This window comes from Lasiodiplodia theobromae, assembly GCF_012971845.1.
Source record: "Lasiodiplodia theobromae strain AM2As chromosome Unknown scaffold_1, whole genome shotgun sequence".
Taxonomy (NCBI): domain Eukaryota; kingdom Fungi; phylum Ascomycota; class Dothideomycetes; order Botryosphaeriales; family Botryosphaeriaceae; genus Lasiodiplodia; species Lasiodiplodia theobromae.
The window spans coordinates 1,359,478-1,384,720 of NW_023336399.1; the positions used below are offsets into that span (position 1 = coordinate 1,359,478).

The window sequence follows — 25,243 nt, forward strand, 5'->3', positions numbered from 1 at the left end:
AAAAAAAAAACTCGAAACAGCCCAGCCCAGCCCAGGAAGGCCGCTCCAGGAAGCAAGACATCAACACGACCATTGAAGCATGGCTCGAATGATTGCCAATGTAACTGAGTAAATGACTTCGAATAATGACGTGAACATAAAAGGTTCCCGAAATTTTCAACTCAGGATGAATGGGTAAAGAGTAGAGGTGGAGAAACCGAGCCTCATTGTAACCTCTTCCTCTTCAAATCGCCTTGGGGCTCATCCTCATCCGGTCGTTCCGCGGTCTCTGCCGGGTTCAGCAACGAATGCACGTTAGATGCCATGCTTGATCGTCTGGTCGGCGGGCCTGGTGTATCGATGCCTCGGAATGGAAAGCGCGCCCCGGGAAGGGTCCACCCAGCGTCAGGGTTTAGGCTTGAGCTCGGCTCGTTGGGCGGGGGCGTTGCATTTCGTGAACCTGGGTGTTGCCGGGGACCGCGGGTTATTTCATATTGGGCCAAAGCGTTCCTAAGCTGTTCATCACCACCCACAGGAGTCCTGTGCGGTGACGATGGCCATGGCGTGGAGTTGTGGCCCGACGCGTACGGAGAGTGAGAAGGCGGCGGCGGCGGTGGCGGGACCCAGCCATGTAATCTAATATCTGCAGACGTGTGCCTCCTGGAGAGGTTGGGCGGTGGTGAATTCGAATCGACATTGGCGAGCGGGTGTTGGATTTGAGGTGGTGGTGGCGGCGGCGCCGCCTGCTGGACTGGTGGTCGCAGTGACGATGGCGAGTAGTTCCCTTGGGTGATCGAACCGTACCTCCGAGGTGACACGACTTGTAGATGGGGAGGAACGGCAGTTTGCGGGGCCCTGTACGACCCTGGTCGCCCGACGTCTACTAATGATGGCCGTCGCTGGTCGTTCTGAGGCATCTGACGAGGAGATGCTGGTGCCATGCTATCATTCTGCAGATTGGAGAAGTATTGGGAACGGGCAGACTGGATATTTTCTTGTTGCTCGTCCATTGACCGGAAGATGTCGGACTGTCGTGCAATCTCGTTTTGCATCATGGTCACTTGCATGCGTTAGCCTGGTGCCATGGGCCTGGACCATGAGCGACGAAACCTACCATCCTTATGTATTTGATGCTCCGGATCGGGGACCATCGCCTTTATGCAATTGGAAAGCTCATAATTCCACTGTGGCTGTAAGCAGAGGGGTATTGAGGGGCTGGATAGGTGACAAACCTGGTGGCAGCGCATCAGGCTTTCCGTGAGCACATTGCATCTTTGATTGACGTATGCATAACTATCTTCAGTCCGTGCGAGCCTAGCATGCATATCGTAGAGGCTGTGCTCGAGCATTTGCAGCCGAGTCTCTATAGGATCAGGCATGGGCTCGACAGGAGCCCCGGAAGACGGAGCTGCTGATTTCGGGCCGGTGGAAAAGGAATCGCGATGTATGAGAGCATGCCGCGAGGCTCGCCGCTTGATCTCCCGCAGGCCAACGAGATCCCCTCGCTTAAAGTTGCCGTTGCCGTGCTTGAATTCCCATAGGGGAGAGTCGGGGGAGCCGGTGTGGAAAACGTCGCTCACTGGCATCGTGTCAGCGGGCAAACGGCAGAGCAGAGGGGTGGCACCGACCTTTGTGGAATCCGTACATATTCAACTGTCGCACAAAAGATGAAATGTTGGTGTGTTTGAAGTACGAACTGTCAATGGCATTAGCACTGGCCATGCCAGCAGCCGGCCCAATCAGAGACGTACGAAAGAACTTTTGAGAATTCATTCGACGGCGACATGACAAAACTTTCGTTGGTGCTCGACCAGGAAATCAAATGCTGGATCGACTGGTCTTCGAGCATGCTGGGCCGAGTCAGTTCCGGGGCGTGTCTCAGCCAACGACGTTTGATTCACATACTTGTAGAGCTTGTGGATGAAGGCCGTCTGTACAACCTTGGGTTGCTGCGCAGCCGCGGCCGCACCGATGCCCGGGCCATTGCTGCTGGCAGCGCTTGTGTTCCCGTTGGCGGTGGCGGCGGTGGTGGTGTTGTTGGTGTTGTTGTTTGCCGGGGCCGGGGCGGCGTTGGACGTGGGCGCGCTGTTCTGCTGCTGCTGGGCGTTGGCCTGGTTGGTGTTCTCCGGTTCCGACTGGTTCCCACCGTTGCGGTCCAGGGCCGGGCTGGGCTGTGACGGAGGAGCCGTGGTGTTCGAGGGCGTTACATCCATTGGGTCTCCTGCGGGGACCGGAGGGGTCAACGACGAGGCGGCTGACGACGATGGGAGGATCGGTATTGTCTTGTGCATACCTGGCGCAAGGGTATCGGCGGCAAAGGGACTGCGCCTGACGGACTCAGCGCCGGAAGCCATCGTGGCGACAGCCGTCGCAGGGATTTCAGAGGCTTTGGGGCGGGTTGTTGGGGCGGGCCAGCTCGCAGCAAACACGTATAAAGCTGCGCAGCGTCCTCGAGCCTGTCGGGGCTCTCATCGACCGGCTCTCTTCTAAGAATAACGATGTCGACAGGGCGCGGGCAGCTCACGGCATCCTACGGCGGACAGCGCGAGCGGGTGCCAATGGGCGGGGGCGGCGGCAGCGTGGTGGGCGCGGGCAGCGAGGGCGGGCGGAAGGCGGCGCTCGAGGGAGAGGTCGCGATGGGCCGGGCTGCAGGTCCGTTGGAGTCGCAGGGTCGGCGCGGGTGGTGGGCGCAGGGGATAAGGGTCACTGGGATTTGCGGGGACCTGGAGCTCCCGCGGGCGGTGGTCCAGGCGAGGAAGAGCTGTGTTTGCAGGCGCCGTCGCGCGGTGCTAGGCGGCTCGGGCGAACATCTGCTGCGACAAAGGGGGCTGCGGTGGTGCTGGGTGGGACGCGTGATGGCCGGGGCAGCTGCGATAGAACGGGGCCGGGCTAGCAGGAGCAGCTTCACTGTGGAGGTGCGTCTGCGAGCATCAGGGGAAGCACGCCTCGATCCAGACCGCGAGCTGTACAACTGCCCCCCAGCTGACGCCATCTGCTCCAGACATCCAACGGGCGCCACGCTCCCCGCCTCCAGCCTGCTCTCCCGGTCCTCGCCCTCAGGCGCCCGCAGAAGCCGCACCCGCGGCTGCCAGTCTGGGCCCGCGCGCAGGCATGGCGCACCTGGCCCGCGACTTTGCTGAGCTGCCCACCCCGGCCGCGCGCCGGGCGACGTAGGTGCCCGCTCTCTCGCCCAGCTCGTTGTCGTTCAATTAAGCATATCACGTCTTCGCTCGCCTATCCAGCTGCAGCATGCCCAAACAAACCCAGCGCTGTCTCGCCCGCCCTGTTGCCCGCCCGCCGATCAGTGTGCGCAGTGACTGAGACTGATGCCGCTTGTTTTAGGCTAGACGGCATTGTCGAGCGCCTCACCACTGCCGAGTGGAGGGAGCTGCTGGCCCGCCTGAGCCAGCGCGACTTCCGCTGCGATATCATCGGCAGGTCGCCCGTCGAGCTCGTCGAGCATATCTTCCGCTTCCTGCCCCCGCACGCGCCCTTTCTGTACCAGCGAGTAGGCGCTCCCGTCCCGTTTGCTACGCCTGCTGATCCCCGCCAGGTGAGCCGGCAATGGCACCGCCTGCTGTCGTCGCCGCACGTGACTGGCTGTGCTCTCGACAGCTGGTACGCCGAGGGCGACCGCAAGCTGGCCGGCGAGGCCGCTGGGCTGTACGGCGACCGCTTGACGGTGCAGAAGTGGAAGGCTGACCACGTCAAGCGCTTCCGTGAGGGCCGCCCCTACCACGGCACCTTCTACTACGGCTCCTGGAACGTCAAACTGACGGCGCCCGACCGCGGTGAGTTCCCTGAAGCCGACTTCGTCCAGGACACGCTCGCCTGGAAAGCGTTGAGGAGAATCGAGGCGTTCAATTTTCGGACGGGGGAGCATCACTCCATCATGACAGATGCTCGAGAGCAGATCGGCACCATGAAGTTGACCGAGAGTCTTGTTGCTTTCTTCACACTGTTCTCCCGAGTTTGCCACATATATGATCTTCAGACAAAGGAACGAACTCATTTCACCCTGCACAACCAGAACTTGGACGTGTTTGTTGCCCAGGGCCGGACGGTCCTGGTGGCCTCCGAATCCCGCAATCCCACCTGGAGCACTCGCTTGAACATCCATCTTTGGAATGCTGTTGAGAGACGCACGCGTTCGTTTGAGATCAACCGAGTCCGCCTCGTTGACGAGGGCCGGCCTTAGTCAGTGAAGCCAGACTGTGAATCCCACGCCGATACTGACACTCGTCGCAGCCAGTACATGCCCAAAAGCGTCGTCATCGACGAACGCACCCGCTCAGTCGTCTGGTTCTTCTGCCTTCGCAGAGAGACCAAGAACTGGCTTTCGTTTGAACGGTGGTCGTTTGAGGGCGTTCTTCTGGGAAGGTATGAGCACAACGAGTGCGTCTCGGTCTACTCGTTGCGGACGGCGGAAATCCGGCCCATGGACTATGAAGGCCGCCTGTACCACATCAAGACGCCCGTCCGACCGTTTGGGTACCGCGAAGAACCAGTCTTCGCACGCACCATGACGACCATCGTCTTCGACAACAGGCTGAACCAGATCTCCATCAAGACATCGAATGACGGCCTTCCGGCCTTTCGCAACGAGTATTTCAGGAAGATGCCCTTCGACAAATTCACCGTCTGCCTCTGGAAAGACGGCATGTTCTACATGCCCCCCGCCGTTACTGACGAGGAAGCCCGCACCAAGGACAGCACCTGGGGCCCGCAGACGTACCAGACGCTGGAGCGTCGCGGGCTCCACCTCGGGATCATGGACATCCCCGAGGACATGGCAGTAGAGCACAGCGGCATGCCTGGAGACGAGACTCTGCTGGGCAACGAGCACCTTTTGGTGCTGCTCCGACGCGGGCATTGCGCCGTGTGGTGCTTTGATCCGCATCTGCAGCTGCCGGAGCGCATACCCGTAGACGACCCGCTGTGACAGGGCGGTGGCCGCTCAAGCACACGGCAAACACCAGCAGGCGCAAGCTCCGGGGGGAGGGAGCCTGGCAGCCAATAGGAAGAGGGCGAAGATTCGGGAGGGTTGGCGTTGGAGATTTGGCCGAAGGGAGGCTTGGCTCTGATCGGGGCCGGCCGCCAGAGTGGGGATTTTTGGCTGCGAGAATCCATGTCCGTGCCCCTCGTGCCCTTCCACCAGTAAAGTAGCAGCTCCGGCCGACTACATTTTTATTTTTCTGCCTGTACAACAGAAAAAGTCTCCCTCCAAAGCCTCGTTACCTCACGAACCCGTTGCCCACCATGGTTGAGAAGATCTACGTTACCTACAACGAGGTCAGTCGCCTGTCCGTCCTGCGCGCCTGCCCGCCGCACATTTGCCCGCGTGGTGCGTCATAGCCAGCGCGACGCGCAGAGAAAAGCGGCTGTCGCATGACTGTTTTCAGCCGCCGCTCTCGCGCACTCGTGCTGCTCGCACTCGCCTCGGGGCCGCGTCAATGTCGAAGTCCCGAAAGCGCAGGCGCTGACGACGACATCGTTCTCTAGGTCCACAAGCTCTGCCAGAAGTCGGCAGACACGATCCTCAATGAGTTCAAGCCCAACCTCATGATCGCCATCGGCGGCGGCGGCTACGTGCCCGCGCGCATTCTGCGCTCCTTCCTCAAGAAGCCGGGCAACCCCAACATTCCCATCCAGGCCATCGGCCTGTCGCTCTACGAGTCGCTTGGCACTGACGACGAGGTCGAGGCCCCCGGCACCAAGGTCACCCGCACGCAGTGGCTGGACCTGTCGTCGCTCGAGATGGCCAACCTGATCGGCAAGAACGTGCTGATCGTCGACGAGGTCGACGACACGCGCACCACGCTCGAGTACGCGGTGCGCGAGCTCGAGAAGGACGTCGAGCAGGCCACCCAGAAGCTCGGCCGCTCCGGCGAGAAGACGACCTTCTCCATCTTCGTCCTGCACAACAAGGACAAGGCAAAGAAGGGTGCCCTTCCCCAGGACCTGATGGCCGGCGGCAAGTACATCGCCGCCCAGACCGTCGGCGACGTCTGGATTAACTACCCCTGGGAGGCTACGTAGGTTTCTCTTGTCCCATCTCGGCAAATGTACAGCTTAAACTGACTCGTTGGCTTCAGTGACATCGACGAGCACGACCGCCTGGCTGCGGAGGCCGCGAAAGCGAAGACGTCGGCCTAAATATAACGACTAGCATGTAAGACCCAAGGTTCAGGGGACACGAAAAAAGAACGAACAAGAGGTCAAAGAGGGATAAAAGGTCTGGGATCCGTTCCATCTCTACATATTTCTTCACGGCGTTAGAGAATTGCGAGGGATAACAAGAGAGCGAACATTGGATGGTTTGGCATAGACGTCATACAGGAAAATCCAATTTATGATAATACAGCTCGAGAATGACAGCGCCTTATTACAAAGTCTGAGAGGATCTGCTAACTCTTCAGAAGTGCAATTTTAACTGACTTACCAAAACACGACATGTTCAGTGTCATTAGCTGCTCCTGTTGCCCTTAGAACGTGCAAATCTCCATAACTGCGGCATTCGTTGACTTGTGATGATTTTACTTTCTCTCTGAGTTCCCAGCTGAGAGTAGTTTGATTGTATTATTATTTAAGTATGTGTAACAATACTGACAACATCGTTCACAGACCAAAGCCGGACGTTGGGAGCTCACCTAAACTCCAACCAAACAGCTCCGCCTCCGGGGCATCATCACCGAACCCTCCAAACAACCCGCTGCTGCCGCTCTCAGTACTCAACACCTCCGTCGGCGGCGTCAGCAACTGTTGCGTGCTCGATCCCATACCCGTGCCGACCCCCTCAAGATCTCCAAAGATTCGTGCTGCCAGCTCCTCGTCCGTAAGCGTCGCCATCATCGCCGCCGGGGTGCCGGTCACGGTGCTACTCTTTCCATGCCCACCGTTCTCAGTCCCGAATTCAGCCGCACTTCCCCCTCCCATCGATGCCGCAGGCGACGGCTGAATCTGCAGCCGTTGGCGTTGCTGCCCAGCCCGAGCAACTCCGTTCTCTAGCGAAAACAAGACATCCCTCGGATCCCGCCCGCACACAGGGCACGCCTTGGTCGGCTCATGGTCGTACTGGTTAACGCCCTTGGGACAGGGGGCGCGCGTCCCCTTTGCCCCTCCGGCAGTTTGAGCGGGATGATGATGATGATGGTGGTGGTGGTGGTGTTGCTGAGGAAGAGCAGGAGAGAAGATTGGCGGGTTGGGTGAGAAGGTTGTCGTCATCGTCGTCGTCGTCGTCGTCGGAGACTTCAATGTGAGTGACTGGGGCGAGATGGCAGTTGCTGTGGTCGATGTCGACCCCAAGCCTCCGCAAGGATGCGACGCCGGTTGCCGTGATGCTAGTGGCTGGCTGGTTGTCATGTGGCTCCCTCTTAGGCATTGCTGCGGCTGTGTTGACGACGGTGCTGATAAGAATACCTCTGTGTGGAGACTTTCAGCTTTGTCGCAGAAGCGGGTGCGGATGGGTTTCATGTGGCCACAGGGCCAACAACCGATGAGGACGAAGCACATGTGGTGGCGGCGTTCTTGATTCTGAAAAACAAGAAGCTGATTGAAGGGCGATCTGTAAGTCACAGGTCGTTTGGTGCCAGTTGTCCGTAGCCTTTGCCTTCGGTGGTTTGCAGGCAACTTGTCGATGGAGTTGATGGCAACTAGATCAAAGTTTGAAAAACGAGTAAGCTACCTAGAAGTAGACGGCAGAAACAATAGTCGTGATAAGTGCAAAGAGGAGACTACGGTCAGAAGCAGACCGGTAGCTCAGTGCGTATGGGGTCTCTCAGTATGTTCCCAAAGGCTTGCCCGGCAATGTGATGGAGAGGTTTCATGAATAGGGAGCGCGATTGCTCGCTCATGACAGCATACAAGACCAAGCACGAAACCATCGTGGGGCTTTATATCGATTGCTTTCTTGGAGATCGGGAGTGGCGTGTTTGACAAGGGGCACGTTCGAAATTTTAGGTGGTTTGCTTGCATCCATGGCCCTGACAGTAGCAAACGGGAGGGCCCCGACGAGCAGCAAACGCAAGCGCACTTCTTCATTCTCGAGGGCGGATTTGAGGCTCGGAAAAGGGTGATGGTCACCACTAAAGCACTTCCACTTGCGCCACACGTGCTTCAAGTTAGGTATCCTAAGTACAGGGGAAAACGAGGTTTTGAGGAAAAGGTTGGGTGCCGGGCTGGGTCGCAAACGCGCAACGCTAGAAATACAAGGTTTTCCCGCGCCGCCAAACTAATAGGTAGGCAAGAACGTTCTAGATTGGTCATGCAGAAGAAAAGGAGACGAGGAAAGCAGAAAGGAAGAACTGGTTTACTTGCTCCCTGCTTTTTACACCCGCAGCAGCTTGGCCGCATAATCGACGATCAAAGGCTCCTGGGGGAATGCCAGCTCTTCCAGCTTCTGCGCGTAGGGAGTGGGGACCTCAGCACCAGTGATACGGACAGGAGGAGCCTGGAGGTAGTCGAAGCCGTACTCGCAGGCAAGAGCAAGGATCTCAGCACCGACGCCGAACGACGGGAAGTCGGAGGCAACCGACATCAGGTGGCCGGTCTTCTTGACCGACTTGATGATAGCCTCGACATCAAGGGGCTTGATGGAGCGGAGGTTGATGACCTCAGCCTCAACACCGTACTTCTGCTTGAGCTGCTCAGCAGCAGCCAGGGACTGGCCAACGCAGCGGGAGAGGGTGACGATGGTGAGGTCCTTGCCAGGACGCTCGATCTTAGCCTTGCCGAACTGTTCCCGCTGTTAGAAATCATGTCGAGCTTCTTGGATTGGGGTGCGTTCGTACCGGGAGGACGAAATCATCCTTCTGAGCTTCCTCGCTCATGGGGAAAGAAAGACCGTACAGAAGCCTGGCGAACTTTAGCCATTGACAAGCACCGCCAGAATATGGATAACCTACTCGTTCTCGAGAACGACGACCGGGTTGGGGTCACGGATGGCAGCCTTCAGCAGACCCTTGGCGTCCTCGGCGCTGTACGGCGCAACGACCTTAAGACCGGGGATGCTGCCGTACCAGGCGGAGTAGTCCTGCGAGTGCTGGGCGGCGACACCGGCGGCAAAGCCGTTGGGGCCACGGAAGGTGATGTTGCAGGGCTGGATACCACCGGACATGTAGTGGGTCTTCGCAGCGGAGTTGATGATCTGGTCGATGGCCTGCATGGCGAAGTTGAAGGTCATGAACTCGCAAATGGGGTGGAGGCCAGCGAGAGCGGCGCCGACGGTCAGACCACAGAAGCCGGACTCGGTGATAGGCGTGTCAATGACCCTCTTCTCGCCGAAGCGGTCGAGCAGGCCCTTGGTGACCTTGTAACTGTAGCGCAGCAGCATCTGTCAGCAATGCCATCCTGTCAATGGGCTCTGCACCGAATTCCGCGCCCCAGAAAGGCACGGAGCGCGGCCAATGCGTGTGCTCGAGCTTGTTCGGGGGCGCATCAGCGCTGGCGGACACTCACGCTCCGTTGTACTGCGCGACCTCCTCGCCCATGACGAAGACCTTCTCGTTCCTCTCCATCTCCTCGACCATAGCCTCGTTGAGAGCCTCACGGACGGTCATCTCCTTGGATCCGCTGGGGGTGGCATAGCTGCGCAGGGCCGGGAAAGCGGCCTGGGGGCGGAAGGCGGAGCGAACGGTGGTGGGCCGCGATGCCGCCAGCAGGCGGGAGGCGGGGCGGAATAGTCTTGCGGCGGACATCGCTGAGCAGGAGGAGGAAGAGGAAGGAGAGAGGGGACCGTGGAGCGATGAGGGCAGCTGGGTGGTGGTGGTCGAGGAAGAGGAATCAGCTCGAGTTGTTGGGTGCGCGGCGAAGATTTCCGCGATGCAACATCTCAACCCGGCAGGCCGGCTCTCCGACCACGCGCGCCCACTGCCGCGTTGAGCCGCCCCGCCAACACTATCGCTGCCCACCGCGCCATTGCAGTCTGCTGCAACGCGGCTCGCTGCTCGGCAGCCAGTCAGCCTATTTGCCAGCCGTGCCCGCAGCGCTGCCGCGCCGTCTGCTGCTTTTCGCGCGCTGCGGCGTGGCCGAGCGCGGTTCCGACGCGCTCCCGCCATTTTCGGAGCTGTTGAGGCGATTCCGATATCTTACTCAGGCCCGCACTGATTGCACGCATGGCTCCACGAAGCAAACAAACACACTGGCAAGCGTAACTGACGTTCATTTATTAGAGGCTGCGGTGCAACTATATAAGGCCCAGCCCAGGCCGTAACAGAAAAATTCCATCTACGCGTACAGTAGCATCTAGAAGCGAAATGCGGCCATGCAAATGCAGGGACTGGTACAAAGACGAGATCCACTCATTCCCTTATGCCTGGGGCTTGCGGCCGACCATCAAGTACATGGGCGTGAAAAGCTTCTCCTGACCGCCAGCAACAAGCGAGTCGCCGGCGACCGCCAGGCTGTCCGCAGTCTTCTGCGTGCCCTTGGGCGCCAGACCGAGCCACTCCAGGCCACCGCAGAACTTGTGTGCCATGGTGCGGCCGATCTTGTGCATTCTGAAAATGGTGACAAACTCCCAGATGGAGCTCATCTGCTTGAAGTCACCGGTGAGCGGCCAGTACCACGGCCGCGGGTCGTCGCGGTCAGCGAGATCCTCATGGAGCTCCAGCTCGAAGCCGGCCTTCTTCATGGCCTCGAGGGCGACCTCAATCTTCTCCATGTTGGAAATACCGTCGCCAAGCTCGATGCCCAGACGGATCTCGCGGTGGTGGGGGTTGTCGTTGTCGTACTTGTCGGTCATGAGCCACTCGTACACGCCAAAGACACCGCCGGGCTTCAGGACGCGGAAAATCTCCGAGTAGATGCCCTCGAGCGAAGGAGCGTGGACGGTGGCTTCAATGGCGTAGACAGCGTCGAAAGTGTTGTCGGCGAACGACATTTGCTGGGAAGGAATTTAGCGCATGCTGCTAGACGTGCTGGCTGCAGCCACATACCATGAAGTCACCCTTGACAAACTTCAGCTTGTCCGCAAGGCCCTCCTTCTGCGCGTACCAGGTGGCACGATCAATCTGGTAGTCGTTGTTGTTGAGACCAGTGATGTTGGCACCAGAGAACTTGCAGATCTCGCGGGCCGGGCCACCAACACCGCAACCAACATCAAGAACATTCATGTTGTCCCTCAGGCCCATGACGTGAGCGAGGTAGTGCTCGTGACGGGCAAGAGCCTGCTTGAAGGGCTCGCCGTAGGCGAAGCGGCAGAAATGGAATGATTGAGCCCAGCCCATCTCGTAGAAGTCGGTAGCAAGGTTGTAGTAGCTTCATGCGATCAGCAGATGTTCCGGTAACGTGAGAGTTGGATGATGACTTACTGCCTGGTGAGCGTCGCATACTCTTTCCTGCGCGCCTCGCGAACCTCGGCAGTCTCGTCGCCAGCGGCCTTGTTGTCCCAGTGCTTGAAGTACTCATCCACGGCAGCCTCGTTGGCAGCATTGGACTTCTTGTTCATCATGGCCCAGGTACCGCCACGCACTTGGCCAGAAGTGCCGTGAAGGGCATCCTTGTACGCGGCGTCGCGCTGCTTGTCTTCCTTCTCGAGAGCCATTGGGGACATGGTGAAGGAGAGTTGGCCGGACGGGACCTGACTTTTATAAGTGGCTGGGACGGGTAGGTGAGTGACAGGTTCCGAGCGGACGGAAGAGCAAGTTGCGAGAAAGGCGGCGCAGAAGAGAGCGTGGAGAGGTAGAGGGAGATAAATCAGCTGTTTTAGGGGTCTGGGCGGCTCACCGCCGGCGCGCGACTGGAGAAATGAGCTGGCGTTCCTGGCAGCACGGGCCGGTGGGCAGACAGAAGCCGAAGATCAAGGGGGCTACCTGATTGCTCGTCCGGGCAGGCGGTAGGTTCTGTTTGTACCAATCAGCAGTACACCCTTGGGACGAGTGTCCGGTTTGAAGTGCGCTGCATTCAACAAATGTGGGAGGTTTTTCTGCTGCAAGAATCTTGATTGGTTGGGTCTCACAAATTGTTCCTGCACGTCTACGGTGTGAACATCAACCAGGTGCAAACGAAGGTAGATGCTCCGATCGCTTCGTAGTAGAACCATTGGCCCCGGATATTGGGGTTCATTAGTGAGATGACCATTTTTGAGTTGACGATCGAGGCTGCCAGAACCGTCGGCGCGTGGGCGTAGCGTGTAAGCACGTGAGCGTTACAGCCATTACTAAGCCACCCCCGACCGCCACAGCTCGGATGGCGAAAGAGCCGCGCGCCATCGCTCCCGACCAACTTTTGAGGTCATATCAACAACCAACATCCGCCATCCGAGCACGCCCACCTTCCTACCACCGACGATTCGCAACAGCACCAACCGCGCGCCATGCCGCCTCAAATCAAGCACGATCTCAACCGGTCTGGCTGGGAAAGCACCGACTTCCCTTCTGTGTGCGAACGATGCCTCCCGGACAACCCATACGTGCAGATGCTGAAGGAGGACTATGGTGCCGAGTGCAAGGTCTGCACGAGGCCGTTTACCGTCTTCAAGTGGAAGGCCGATCGCACGTCGAGACAGAAGCGCACCAACATCTGCCTTACCTGCGCGCGCCTGAAGAACTGCTGCCAGTGCTGCATGCTCGACCTGTCCTTCGGTCTGCCCATCGTTGTCCGCGACGCAGCGCTTAAGATGGTCGCTCCCGGCCCCCAGAGCAATATCAACCGCGAATACTATGCGCAGAACCACGAGAAGGAGATCGAGGAGGGCAGAGGCGCGATAGAGGAGTACGAGAAAACGGACGAGAAGGCAAGGGACTTACTACGGCGCCTAGCACAGAGCGAACCGTATTACAAGAAGCAACGCAGGCTGGAGCTGGAGGCAGACGAGGCGAACAAGGGTGGACAAAAAGCGCTGCCTGCGCCAGAGGGAAGTGAGGGTCAACTCCAACTCGACAAGGCGGGGCCCATCCGGACGAAGGACACCAGGCCTGGGGCGTCAGGCGTGCGGGGTCCTTTGAGTCGCACCGGTCGTGGGGCACGAGGCTTCCCGAGCGCTGCGCAGCTGGCACCGCGTCCCGAAGATATCCTCCCTCCGGCAGACAAGAAGATCACTTCGCTATTTGTGACCGGCATCGAGGACGACCTCCCCGAGCACGAGATCCGTACTCACTTCACCAAGTTTGGCCAGCTCCGGTCGCTTGTTTGTTCGCATAGGTCGCACTGCGCATTTGTGAACTACGTCAACAGAAATTCGGCGGAGAAGGCCGCTGAAGCATGCCAGGGAAGAGCTGTTGTCAAGGGTGTGCCACTGCGGGTTCAGTGGGGGAAGCCAAAGCCTCTTGATACTATGGAACGGGAAGAGCGCATGGCCCACGCGAGGTCAGGGAGACAGACGAAGAATGCTGTTGCAGCGGCGTCAGGTGGTCAGGGGTCAAGCGCCGCTGGTCCGTCTTCTGCTGGCGGAGCTCCGGAGGACCTCGACAGCCTCGCAGCCATCGCACCGCCGCCGGGCTCGGAGGAGGTAAATTACGCAAGCTTGGCGGGAAATTGAATTGCAATGGAGCGAGTCAAGGTGTTTGTATCATTCCGAGGCGTGGTTGGGTCATGGATGACCGGTTACCGTCACTACAACCGACTGCTTTGAGCAGACATGCATTCATAAGGCGTTCGTGGGGTTGTATGGTCAAAGCCGGATTTCAACTTGGGAGAAAAGCAACTGGGTATCACTTTTATGTTGCATGAAATGGATAATATCAAGCTGAACAGCATTTCACGCCTGACAGAGTATTGTTGCCCTTATTCTGCTTGATGGACTCATTGTCACCGCGTTCCGTGTGCTCGTGTATCCTCAGCTCTGTGTCGTATTAGAATCCTGGCTTCGATTCCGAGTTTGCTGCACGTACTGTATCTGCCGTTGTCGTTGGCTTGTCCTTGAACGACGTTCTCTCTCAAGAATTTAGCAACGTCGTTTGCGTGGGTCACTGCCTTCTTCGCGTCTTCACTGTCGGGATCGAGGCTGCGCTGGGCGTCAAAGTCGTCTCTCGCCTTCATCCTAGCGGCAGACAAAACAGAGGCATCGCCTGCGGCAGTAAAGTTAGAAAGAAGCCAAATCTTCGCCGGGAGGATATAGTACCTTGGAATGCCAGCCGGGTGGCGCGAAGGATGCTTCTATAGGCAGCGAGAGCCATTTGGAGCGATGTTCGGGCGTTCCGGTGAGAGAGCGGGCGTGCGCTGGCTGTTCCGGAGCTTCGAATGCGGCGAAAGAGCGGAGCGGATTCAGAGACACCAGCGAGGGTCAGGGCGTTCAAATTGTGCTTACATAAGGGGGCAATCGGCTTGGCACGGGAGATTAGCCGGGCATCCCTGCTGGTCCGGGATTGACGTAGGACAGGCTGGAAGAAGCCACGCGCCGTGCAGCTGCCGCCTCCAAACAATGCTCAACATCGAGCTCCCCCGCCCCATCTAGCTTTGCATCCTTGACAAACGCTCTTTTCTCGGCACTATGGTGTCTCTCTGGCCATGGCGGGTAAGCATCCCCCCTCGGCCGCTTTCGAGCGCAGATAGGAGCTGATCCGTGAAGCCAGGATGACAATTCCGCCGCAGGCTTTGAGAAGACGCTCTCAGCTCTGTCCACCAAGATCACGAAGGCCAGCGCCCGCGGCGACCGCCTGCGCCAAAGCTCCCGCAAGATCAAGGTCATGTGGACCTTGTACACAACATTCGCATACATTCTCGCCGCCCTCATCCTGACCCTGATCACCGGCTGGCGAAATTGGGGACCAGTCGAGTACACCGGCATGGCAGGAGGTCCGCTTGTGTGCGCATCCTCTCTCACAACCGCGTGGCCATCCGCTAATGTCTAGCATAGCATTTATGGTGTTCGCCAGGGATTGACAGCCTACTTCAGCTACCGCATCAACAACACCCAGGCCTACCTCGACAACCTCTACAAGGAGCGCGACGCCACGATCGAGAAGCTCAAAGAGGCTACCAAGTACAACTCTACACAACAGTTGCTGGAAAAGTACGGCACGCCGAAGCCCTCGCCGAAGAAGGAGCCTTCCACGCCAGACCAGCGCCGCCCGTCAGGGGACAGCAGACCTTCCTCGGCCGCTGGCGTCAACGCCGGCCGGACTGGCTTCGTGCCTCCACCCACTGCCAATATTCCTCGCAACCACGTGCCACCCCAGCCTGAAGGCGGATCGTCGCGCCCTGTCACGCCCGGCGAAGGCCAGCCTTTCCCGCCGCCATTCCCCGCGGGTCAACAGCAGCCACCCTTCGTACCGGGCCCGCACGCCGGAGGCCCTATCGCAGGCGTCGCCGATGCTGAATTCGCTCCGAACGCTTTCCCTGCGCAGTATGCTCCCGAGAGTCCGCGAGGACCGCAATGGTACGATCGCATTCTGGATGTGCTTCTGGGCGAGGACGAGACGCAGCCGAAGAACCGCTTCGTGCTCATTTGCGCGCACTGCCGTCTCGTCAACGGCCAGGCTCCTCCGGGCACAAAGTCGCTGGAAGACTTGGGCAAGTGGAAGTGCATGGGCTGCGGCGGCTGGAACGGCCAGGAGAACGAGGCGCAAAAGCTCGTCGCGCAAATCCAGCAGCAGGAAAAGCGCGCAGGATCCAACAAGAAGACAAATGGCGATGACGCTCACCCGGGAAAACCAATCTGGAAAGTCACAGACGCATCACCGGAAAACAGCGCGGACGAGTCAGCAGGCGAAGACGGGCCGCCGGCCAGGGTGACCAGGAGCAGGGCCAAGGGCAATAAACATTAGGACGGGGGCCGATCTGTTGTTCTCTCTTCTCTGAACAAACTAGGTAAAATCGCATTGGGCACCCAACGGTGTTCTTCGGTTGTCTCTTCTCATTCTTTCACTTCTGAGTCTTGTCTTGATAGCATGTTTCCCGTTCTGCATGCAGGTAAGGCGTTCTGATTACACAGGTGCATTCAGTAGTCTTTCCGTAGTAGCAGAAATACCCTCTTGTCTTCCCTTTTACACCCTCTTTTATGGCTTGCTCCTATTGTTTTTGCCTTTCAATCATTCGCCCATGCCTCTGGCTGTAACAACATGGCAGATGTAAGTCCCCTCTCTTCCCGTTTAGCAAGAACTAATACACTGATCTTTGCACATAGAGCAGTCAATCATGGGTAGCTGAAGCCATTGTTCGCTTGTGTGTCTGTTTGCGCCCGGACAATAGCTTCAGTCCCCCAAAAGCTTTCATGAATTTTAATCAGTCTCATACATTGCATTTCATTCATTTGGCTTTACTATGTTTGAGCACCTTTAAGCTGCCTCGTCATGTCCCAGCTGAGCAAGTGCTCGTCTACGCTGATCGTCGCCCGTACTTTTCCAATTCGCCCGTGGGAATATCCTACAAGGTCTTCACCTTCACTTGCTGAACGCCAAATTACCCCATCGCCCTCCCTTATGTGACCCCTTAACGCCATGTGGTGGATCCGAACTCGAATCCTGAATCCCATGCATTATGCCGCCCGACAACCGTGCAAGGAAAAGAAAGAAAATAGAAAAAAAAAGAGCCTGGAAAAGAAGAAGCAGTATTCGAAGAAGCAGTTCGGTGGGTCTGCATGTCAACCAACTAGTTGTTCTGCTCATCACCGTTGCTGTCGACGCGGCGACGGTGCGGAAGCTCGTCCGGCCTTTCGGAGATCATGGCGATGTTCATGGTGCTGGGCGAAGGCGGACGTTGAAAAGCCGGGGAACGGGCGGGAGGGCGAGCGGAGATGCCTGGGAGGGCGGAGATGCCAGGACGGCGGCGGTGGCGGGTGTCGTGAAGCGGGCGACGAGTGTGGGGTCCAACTTCGGTAACGGCCCAGTGAGGGCGGCCAGCCTCCTCCTGAGTGATGACGTCGAAGTCATCGTCGAGTCCCACAGGCTCTGCCTCGTCGTCTCCGTCGAGGTCAATATCCTCGAAGGTGTTGTTGAACTTGGCAGAATCGGCCGAGTAGGGGGAGGTTTCCCCGTTGTTCTGAGGAGGAGGGCTGGTGGCCTTCTGCTTGAAGCTGTTGGTGGCGTCGGTACCAGCATCCTCAGAAGCTTCGACGAAGTCATCATCCTCGGAGTCTCCCAATTCGTCCAGATACTCGGACGCTGTGGACGCCTGAGATGCATCATCTTCATCTCCTTGGTGGTTCCCAACCAATCGCTTCCTGGCGCCCCGAACACGCAGCTCTCTCACAACATCAGTCACCAGGTCACGGGTGTTCGTCGTCATGACAGCCGCGCCAACCTGAGCGCCCACGAGCGCCACCTCTGCGCTCGTCTTGGCCATGGTAACCGCCGTTTCACCAACTTGCCTGATAGCATCCCAGCGCTGCTGACGCTGCGCGCTCTCTTCCTCGTGTTGCTGGCGGCGAGCTTCATAAGTCGGGTCGGTATCGACCTCGATTGGTTCATGGACGCAGATGTAAACATTGCCGTCCCGGGACGAGGACTTCGGATCGGGGTTGCCGTCAGAGGGGGGCGCCGAGATACCAAGAACTTCCGCAGACACGATGGTACTGACATTATCATCGCTCTCGCTTAGTGGATGGTCGACGGATTCGAACGGCTCGAGGACAGTGGCGTAGCTGCGGCCAGACAACCGACGAGGGCGGCGTCCATCACCAGCAAAGTACGGAAGAGAAGGAAGCGAAGGTATCGATGGCAGTCCAGAAGGCATGGAGGGGAGGCTGCTGAGAGCACGCGACAGCATGCCCTCGCCGGAGCGTCTGCCTGACACGTAGTAGGGGAGATACTTGGGAGCCTCCTTCCTAGCCTGTCCAGCAGGCGTCGCGAGGTTGTGGCGGTGGAGGTCGGGGTTGATGGTCGCATGGCCCTCTTGGAGACTGACCGGGATCCGCGGCATCACGGCGTAGAGTCCTTGGAAGAAGCGGTCGGTTCGCGAAGGGGGGACGGCTTCCTTGTTCGCTTTGTGGAATTGGACAGTGGACGGATTGGTGTGGTTTGGCTCCGCACTGTCATTCACGGTAGGGGTGTCAACATCGGCGGGTGACGACGAAGGCTCATCGTCTTCGAGATCACGTTGGCTGGACCTCTCGCTCACCGTGGGGTGATTTTCCGGAGGCGTCATCTTGGCTGTGAGGTTGTCGTTGGTCGAGGGGTGGCTTCGACGGTAAAGCGGGCGATGAGAGCTATGAATCGCTCGCGTTGGTGGAGAGAGAGCTGGGCCGTTCTGCGAGAGCGTGGCGCAGGCGATGTCTTGTTAAAGAGGGTTGGGTGTGGGTGCGGTCAAATGTCCAAGATGGACGAGATGCACCCTATTGGGTCGGCGCGCGCAGGCTGTGCCGGAAAGAGTTGGATAAGAGGCACCGCATGAAACGAAAAGGGCAAAAAGAAGGGCGTCAGGGAAGCCAATCGCTGCGCTGATCCTTCTTCTCAGACCTGCTCTATAGGACTTCTGCACGGCCCGAACCACGCGCTTCTGCACCGAGTATGACGGTGTAAGTTGCTTTCCAAGGTTCACCTTATCGTTCAGAAGAGAGTGCCCGGTGTCTGCCTGGCGCTGTGGTGCGGGTGACCGGCCGTCTTTTGGTATTGCACTCGGATCAGCGACGGTTCCATATGGCCAACGCAGCAGCACGGCCGCAGCGAATGAGCAAACTAGTCGGGCTCGAGAGTTTCCAGAAGAAAGGCGCGGGTCCTAGTCTCTTTACCATCTGGCGACGACACGAAGGAAAGGCGGAATTGTCCACGCAACTCCAGCGCCGTTTAAGCAACATGTGTCGCCACAAAAAAGCGAAGGTAGGAAGGACCCTGGATCCCACGCCCGAGAGATCCTTGGGTCGTTGTTTAGCATTGAGCCGGACCCTTGGAAAGGTGAGGTGTGTCAACCGAAGGGCGATGGTAACTGCGGTAACTACCCACCGTGCGCCCCATCGACATACGTATCCAGTGTCTCGATCTGTGCTGCCCCGCAGCCTCACGGCACGCGGGTCGGGGGGCGCGGGATGTGGGATGCGTCGTTGCTGCCTGGGCGCGGCACTGCACGCGCAGACCACCCTTTCGAAGTCAACAACTGACACTTTATCTTAGGCAGCAATCAACGGCAGAAATATGTCTCCAAGCAGATGGAGCTGTGCGAAGGCAATGGCGGGTGCTGCGAGCACCTGGCGGAGAAGGGCGGGGAAGTGTTTATTGCTGCCTTGGTGCCTCAGAAGGCTGTCGGGTATCACGCATAAAACCAACCTACATGTTCGCAGGGGGTAGTAGTGGCCGCCAAAGGCCTAGCAATTTTTCAAGCAGATCTTCGACGCGCAAAATTTGAGTCACTATCTTGCGCCATGCATACACAGGCACCAGCGTGCACAATTCTACGGGCAACGAAGGCCATTGCGACGATTCACACAACTCTGAAAATTTCATGACACTTTTTCATTTCGTTAACTACTATGCTATTTAGGAGACCCACCCGATTGTCTCCTATCCCGAGCAATGTATCGTCTCTCGAACTTCAAGTAGTAGTACTAGTACAAAGGAGCCACTCCATGAATGCCCATTAGGTCAAATTTCCGCTCCCAGTTCGATATCCGTCGTAAAGCTCGTATCCCATAAAGCCGTATGTGAATTATGCTGACCTGAGAGCCTCCTCAGTCACCGGTCTTTGCTTCACAATACTCTTGCAGCGTGCCTTCGCCACCGAGTGTAAATGATATTTACAACTCCTCCTTGACCTTGTCCGTAGCCTGCTGTGCGGCTTCGGAAGCTTTGTGCTTGGCGGCCGAAGCGCTCTCGTTGGCGGCATCTGTGGCCGCAGAAGCGGCACTGCTGGCACTGGAGGAAGCGGCCGCAGCAGCGCTAGAGGCACTGGCAGACGCGTCCGAAGCAGCGAGACCAAGCTTCTGCTTAATCCAGTCGAGGTAGTAACCTGCAGCGCCGTAGGCTTGCTCCGCTTTCAGGGAAGCATCATCGGTGGCCTTGGCATACTGGTTACCAGCCTTGGAGGTAGCCGCGCCATATGCGCTGGTGACTGAGTGCTCAGCAGTGTCACCGGTGAGCTTTGCGCGATGCTTGCGGGCGAGGGCAATCAGCTCGTTGCGCTTGGACCCCTGCGGGACCTTGACGCCATTCTTGTCGAGCCATTCCTTAATCTGGCTGTCAGACCAGGCGTCGAGAAGGGCATCGGTGAGGGTAGCCTGAGCAGCAGCGGCAGAAGCAGATGCCGAGGACTGGGCAGACCTTATGGCGTCAGCGGCAAGGCGCGAGTTGCGACGGACCGTGGCGACGAGCTTGTCGCGGGTGCTGGGCTGGGGAGCCGGGTAGCCGCGCTCGTCAAGCCAGGCCTTGAGGTCCGACTCAGACCACGTCTCATAGAGCCAGTTGCCGGGGTAAGCTGCCGTCTCGCCAACCTTGTTGGCAGCAGTCTGGTAGTTCTCGCGTGCAGTCTTGAGGAGCGTGTCACGAGTGCGAGGCTGGGGGCTAGGGATGCCATGGCGATCAAGGAAAGCCTTGAGCTGAGAGTCGGTCCAACTGCGACCGAGTTAGAACGGCAGCAAGGCATACCAGGAGAGCAGCCAGACTTACGTATCGAAGATCCAGTCCTTGACGTTGTTGTAGGCACTCGTCGCCTGATCCTCGGTTTCGTACCAGTACGCCTTCACGGACGCAACCAGGCTGTCCTTGTCCTGCTCGGCACCCTTCTTGGCCTCGTGGCCCTTGGAGGTCAGGTAGGACTGGAGTTGCTGCGTGTCCCAGCTGTTGTAGGGCTGGGCGACCTTGGCGTTCCAGTTGTCCTTGACAAGGTTCTCCAAATCCTTGCGATCGGCGGGGGTGGGATAGGGGATGTCGTGATCCGAGAGCCAGCGCTCGAGCTCGGTCTCATGCCACTTGTTGTAGGCTGCGGGCAAGAAGTCAGAGGTGTTCTCGAGACGGAGCAGCTGTCATGACGTACCTGCCTTGCCAAACCAAGTGCTGGCGACGGCGGATTCAGCGGCCAGAGCCACCACGAGGCCGGACACGATATTGAACCTCATGTTGCGTGAAGGCGGTGGGTAGAGCGGTGGGTGGGTGGAGCGATAGGGTGCAGGGCGGACGTGGAGGAAGAGAGGTTTTGTTGTTGTCAGGGCGGGCAGAGGAACTTAAGCTTCCTTTGTGGCAGCTGGAGCTCTAGCCCACTGACGCAATCCTTACTTAGCTGCTGCTTGCACCAGCACGGACGCGCCCGGGCAATCGACGATCAATGCGCCACATGGGGAAGCCGCCTGCCCCAGATTTTCTGACACACAAAGCAAGCTTCACGCCCAGGATGCTGACATCACCACGTCACCACCGCCCTCGTGCTCGCCAGCCACAATCGCGTGCATGGCGAGTCCAGAGTCCAGAGCCTTGCCTGGCCCGTGTGTGCGCAGTCTCAGGGAATGATTTGCAATTGGTCATGATTCATGCAGTGCGGAGAGGTATCGCAGAGAAATAGAGTACAGGACGCCGTCATAATCCACCCCCGAGCCGTGCAACATTCCCCGTGAGACGACCATCGTCATATCTACTCCATAGATCGAGCTAGCTCGCTGAGAAGCGCGCACGGTCGTAAGTGGCTTCACGAATGGCCACAACGAGCTCTAACCGCCCTTAGTTCCGCCGTGGCCTGTATAAGCAATGTCATTAGTACCCGTCGTTCGAGCTCGGCCACAGGCGCACTCACCAGACCAGAATCCAGGCGGCACCTTGTCCTTCTCCGCATCTTCGTTGCTGACCTTAGTCTCCGCCCTCTCGGCACGCTGCTCCATTTCCTTGTTGTGCTGCTTCACCTCGGGCGCTTCTTCCGAAGGTGGGTTCTCATTGAGGATCTTGGGCTCCGCACCTTTGACTGCATGACTGTTCTGCGGCTTCTTCCCACCGCCGCCGCTGTTCGTATCTTTGCTGCCCGTCTTCGACGCCGTGGCGTCGGTGCCCTTGCCGACGTCCGGTGGAGGAGGACCCGGATGTTCAAGATCCCTTGACTTTGCGGGCGGCTGCTTCTGAGGATTCTCGCCAACCGGGTCGCCTTTGCCGTCGCCATAGCCAGAGTGCGCATAGAACCGTGTGGCGAAGGGCAGCGTGGGTCTGGAAGAAGCTACCGCCGGCCGTAACATGGCGGCCGAACGAAGCAACGAAGCGGGTCTGAGGAGCGTCATGGTTTCAACAGAAGCTGCGAGTAGATGGAGGATTGAAGAGGATTTGGGAGCTGAAGAGGCTTTGTAGCAGCGGAGTCGCGCTAGTGTAGCTTCTTCATACGAAAAGGAATGACGAGTGGTATCAAACATTCGGTGACGTCACGTCGACATTATCCGCGCCGCACCTCACGCTGTCTCTCTATGTAAGCAAGCAAAATGCAAATGAAATCGAGAACAGAAGCCCATTGCCCACAAAATTATACAGAGGGGCATTGCGGCCGAATTCTAGCTCAAGAAGATAAAAGAACAACACGTGGGTAGCGGAAGCTATCATCTGGACGTGAATGTATAATTACTAATTCTACATCCATGTCCGGACAGTCGCTTCGGCTACCCATGGCCAATTGAAAGGTCTTCCCCAAACTAGTTGACCTGAGCGAAAGCAAATCCATGCTGGCCCTCGGCGAGTCAACCCATTCACCTTCCAGAACCAACTCGACCCCCAGTGGGGGAGTCAAAGTCCAATCAGGTGAACGAGAACTCAAGCCGATAACCCAAATGAACTCCAGAAATCATCCAACCCCCGGACAAACCCGTAATTCCAATCCATAATGATACAAGCCAAGACCAAAGAAAAAGCCACCTTAAACGCCAGAAGGGTATCGTGTGTCGTGAAATCATTGTATCGTTCGTCGTGTAATCGTGGTATCGTTTCTTATACAATCGTGGTATCGCTTTTTGTGCAATCGTGGTATCGTGCTCCTTAACGCCTTGCTCAAAAACCTTGGACAGTCTTCGTTGCTTCGTAAAACACATTCGCTTTGAACAGTGGAATAAGCCAGCTGAATGGGGGGATCCATGAAATCAGAGTAAGAAGCGCAAATGGGTATCGTGGTGAATCAGGGAAAACGCCGTAACCATGCATTGTTGAGGCATAATCGGTGGTGCCAAAGAACTCGGAGATTGCAATCTCCGTCGTGTACCAAAGGGAAAGAATCATGAAGATGAGACCGAACCAGGTGAAGTTTGTTCGTCCGTGGCTGTTGTCGGAGGAGATCAAGAGCCTCTTGATGCCGGTGCAAATCATTACAATGGGGTGTTGTTCGACGTGACCGCAGGTTTCGCACGCCTTGCATTTGTGTCCCATGAGCTCGGCTGTATCGACCGAATCGACAAGCTGTCTTGCGTTGCGATAAGCATCTCGGATGCTTCTGCTTGCGGCGTGCAGTCGCGAATTCATCGACCGCAGTTGGAGAGCCTCTTGCTCTCTGGCCTCCTCTGCTCGTCCAGAATTTGTAGGCTGGTTTGGGACATTATCGGTAGATGAACCGTGTTTATCATCGGTAGATGAACCGCGTTTATCATCGGTAGATGAACCGTGCTTATCATCGGTAGATGGGCCATGCTTATCATCGGTAGACGGACCATGCTTCGTGGCTTTCTTTGGACAACGCTTGACGGGATCCCAATCCTCGTCATAGATAATTGGAGATGATGTCTTGGCCAACTTTCGACTCAGTGCTCGAAGAAGGTCACGCGTCTCGTCTGGAGGGTCCGCGTTTGGGTCTTTTCCCTCTGCGGGTGGTGCGATTTCGATTGGTGGAAGAGTTGGTGTGAGAGGTAGATTTTGAGATTCCTCGGATACGGATGACTGTTCAGGTGTCTGTGGCTCCTCAATGTCATGCTTTGTGACAAGTGGAGTTGAAGCCAGGATTGAGTCCGGGTTGTTGGTTAACTTCCAATCGAAATCTGTTTTCAATGGTGTCTCAGGCTGAGGAGAAAGGGGTCTGATCTGTTCTTGAGGGACCACATGGGCAGTCTCCGGGTCCCAGTCCGGATCACGGTATGCGTTCCACCACTTGATAGAGTGGGGAGTGGGTAGTGCATGCCTGAAGGCCTTGTTTTGGATGGGCGGCACGTGATATTTGGGGTCGTCGGAGTCATCTGACTCCTCTTGTTGCCAGTAAGCCATTTCCGCTAGTGGGTCTCGTCGACCCATGAGCTTGTTGAACCTGCGGCGCTCTTCTTCAATGTCACGTGGGCCGTGAATGTCGTATGGCTTGTAGTCGACTGGCTTGTAGTTGAGTGGCTTGTAGCTGACTGGCTCATCGTAGTTGACGGGCTCGTCGTAGTTGACTGGCTCATTGTAGTTGACTGGCTCATTGTAGTTGAATGGCACATTGTAGTTGAATGGCTCATTGTAGTTGACTGGCTGGTCGTGGTTGACTGGCTGGTCGTAACTGGTCGGCATCTCGGGGCTGCTGCCTGACGCGTCCGAATGAAACGCGTTCTGTGACGCGTCTGCAGCGCGTCTGCGACGTATCTCGGCTGCAGCACGACGGACGTGGATTCTCTCAATGGTTTCCCGGTGTTTCTCGCGCTGGTTGATGCGGATCCTCTCAGCGAGCTCCCGGAGCTCTCGCAGGCGAGTTGAGTTCATTGTCGATGCCGATGGTTGAAGAAGCAATCGAAAGTGGCTGTGAATCAAAGCGTTGATGAAAGGGCTTGGCTGCGATGAGAACTTTGATGGTTCGTGGATGCAGATGGTGAAGAGAAGAAGAGGTGCACGAGCAGTGAGACGCGTCTTAAACCTCGGCGCGTCGCGGTCTAGCCGCATCGGAGGCGGCCCGGGCGCCGGAGGGGCAACGATGACGTGCAGATGCAGCGGGCCGAGCCATGGCGGTCGCTCAGCTCCCCTGCGCGTGCTGTGGGTAGCCATGTTGTGTGAAGATGCGTGGCGATGGTGTTGAGGTGAGGTGTGCAGGTGTCGGTCGATGCCATTAAATGCAGCCACGAGCACCGTCGTCCTTGGCCTGCAATGCGGAAAGAGCCACGCCCTCCTGCTTCCTTTACCTCCCCGCGAAGTAGCTGCGCATGGTCGCTCAAGCGCTTGTCGTTGTCGCTGTCGATCTTCTGCTCTGGTTCTGCATTGCAAGTTTTCGCCGCGCGCATCTGCTCTCTTCTCTTGCGCGGCTGTTGACACTTTTGGAGAGGAGAGGGAGAGAGGACGTTTCTTCGTAACTTTATAGCCTGAACGTCGCGCCACGCTATTCTGCCTTAGAAAAACAACATTTGTATCTTCCAAACGAGAATGTGGAATTAAACTACCCATGGCATGAGCAAAAAATGAATCCACGTAGGTGCCCAAAGAAATGATCCTCTACAATTATCTTCGGAAACAAGAGCACCGGCTTACGTAGGGAGCTCACATGCTGATAGAAATTA

General features: G+C 57.5%; 12 protein-coding genes across 12 annotated transcripts; 4 read left to right on the forward strand and 8 right to left on the reverse strand.

The window, feature by feature from the left end:
* Positions 1–384: 384 nt before the first annotated feature.
* Positions 385–2,333, reverse strand: LTHEOB_401 (Heat shock factor (HSF)-type DNA-binding protein; the record flags this gene model as incomplete). The annotated part of the gene is made up of 8 exons (XM_035512997.1): positions 385–439; positions 568–1,039; positions 1,094–1,163; positions 1,212–1,558; positions 1,608–1,675; positions 1,731–1,829; positions 1,885–2,200; positions 2,273–2,333. The coding sequence occupies 8 exons, from the start codon at positions 2,331–2,333 to the stop codon at positions 385–387; spliced, it is 1,488 nt and encodes a 495-aa protein (XP_035372403.1).
* A 757-nt stretch (positions 2,334–3,090) lies between these two features.
* Positions 3,091–4,921, forward strand: LTHEOB_402 (F-box domain cyclin-containing protein; the record flags this gene model as incomplete). The annotated part of the gene is made up of 3 exons (XM_035513008.1): positions 3,091–3,149; positions 3,322–4,176; positions 4,228–4,921. The coding sequence occupies 3 exons, from the start codon at positions 3,091–3,093 to the stop codon at positions 4,919–4,921; spliced, it is 1,608 nt and encodes a 535-aa protein (XP_035372404.1).
* A 317-nt stretch (positions 4,922–5,238) lies between these two features.
* On the forward strand, positions 5,239–6,135 carry LTHEOB_403 (Xanthine phosphoribosyltransferase; the record flags this gene model as incomplete). Its single annotated transcript, XM_035513019.1, has 3 exons — positions 5,239–5,271; positions 5,482–6,014; positions 6,075–6,135. 3 exons carry the CDS (start codon positions 5,239–5,241, stop codon positions 6,133–6,135), a joined length of 627 nt encoding a protein of 208 aa, XP_035372405.1.
* A 2,170-nt stretch (positions 6,136–8,305) lies between these two features.
* LTHEOB_404 (Pyruvate dehydrogenase e1 component subunit beta) lies at positions 8,306–9,674 on the reverse strand (the record flags this gene model as incomplete). Its single annotated transcript, XM_035513030.1, has 4 exons — positions 8,306–8,713; positions 8,769–8,832; positions 8,883–9,293; positions 9,436–9,674. 4 exons carry the CDS (start codon positions 9,672–9,674, stop codon positions 8,306–8,308), a joined length of 1,122 nt encoding a protein of 373 aa, XP_035372406.1.
* Positions 9,675–10,285: 611 nt separating this feature from the next.
* LTHEOB_405 (Sterol 24-c-methyltransferase) lies at positions 10,286–11,530 on the reverse strand (the record flags this gene model as incomplete). The annotated part of the gene is made up of 3 exons (XM_035513041.1): positions 10,286–10,861; positions 10,914–11,235; positions 11,289–11,530. 3 exons carry the CDS (start codon positions 11,528–11,530, stop codon positions 10,286–10,288), a joined length of 1,140 nt encoding a protein of 379 aa, XP_035372407.1.
* A 762-nt stretch (positions 11,531–12,292) lies between these two features.
* LTHEOB_406 (Pre-mRNA-splicing factor slt11) lies at positions 12,293–13,456 on the forward strand (the record flags this gene model as incomplete). The annotated part of the gene is made up of 1 exon (XM_035513052.1): positions 12,293–13,456. One exon carries the CDS (start codon positions 12,293–12,295, stop codon positions 13,454–13,456), a length of 1,164 nt encoding a protein of 387 aa, XP_035372408.1.
* A 202-nt stretch (positions 13,457–13,658) lies between these two features.
* LTHEOB_407 (Mitochondrial zinc maintenance protein) lies at positions 13,659–14,093 on the reverse strand (the record flags this gene model as incomplete). The annotated part of the gene is made up of 3 exons (XM_035513063.1): positions 13,659–13,759; positions 13,809–13,985; positions 14,039–14,093. The coding sequence occupies 3 exons, from the start codon at positions 14,091–14,093 to the stop codon at positions 13,659–13,661; spliced, it is 333 nt and encodes a 110-aa protein (XP_035372409.1).
* Positions 14,094–14,407: 314 nt separating this feature from the next.
* Positions 14,408–15,683, forward strand: LTHEOB_408 (uncharacterized protein; the record flags this gene model as incomplete). The annotated part of the gene is made up of 3 exons (XM_035513074.1): positions 14,408–14,431; positions 14,490–14,722; positions 14,774–15,683. 3 exons carry the CDS (start codon positions 14,408–14,410, stop codon positions 15,681–15,683), a joined length of 1,167 nt encoding a protein of 388 aa, XP_035372410.1.
* Positions 15,684–16,506: 823 nt separating this feature from the next.
* LTHEOB_409 (uncharacterized protein) lies at positions 16,507–18,000 on the reverse strand (the record flags this gene model as incomplete). Its single annotated transcript, XM_035513085.1, has 1 exon — positions 16,507–18,000. One exon carries the CDS (start codon positions 17,998–18,000, stop codon positions 16,507–16,509), a length of 1,494 nt encoding a protein of 497 aa, XP_035372411.1.
* Positions 18,001–19,582: 1,582 nt separating this feature from the next.
* On the reverse strand, positions 19,583–20,899 carry LTHEOB_410 (Stress-responsive protein ish1; the record flags this gene model as incomplete). The annotated part of the gene is made up of 3 exons (XM_035513097.1): positions 19,583–20,396; positions 20,451–20,763; positions 20,818–20,899. 3 exons carry the CDS (start codon positions 20,897–20,899, stop codon positions 19,583–19,585), a joined length of 1,209 nt encoding a protein of 402 aa, XP_035372412.1.
* A 585-nt stretch (positions 20,900–21,484) lies between these two features.
* On the reverse strand, positions 21,485–22,039 carry LTHEOB_411 (Conserved serine-rich protein; the record flags this gene model as incomplete). The annotated part of the gene is made up of 2 exons (XM_035513108.1): positions 21,485–21,510; positions 21,568–22,039. 2 exons carry the CDS (start codon positions 22,037–22,039, stop codon positions 21,485–21,487), a joined length of 498 nt encoding a protein of 165 aa, XP_035372413.1.
* Positions 22,040–22,793: 754 nt separating this feature from the next.
* On the reverse strand, positions 22,794–24,737 carry LTHEOB_412 (Cell division protein; the record flags this gene model as incomplete). Its single annotated transcript, XM_035513119.1, has 1 exon — positions 22,794–24,737. The coding sequence occupies one exon, from the start codon at positions 24,735–24,737 to the stop codon at positions 22,794–22,796; it is 1,944 nt and encodes a 647-aa protein (XP_035372414.1).
* Positions 24,738–25,243: the final 506 nt, after the last annotated feature.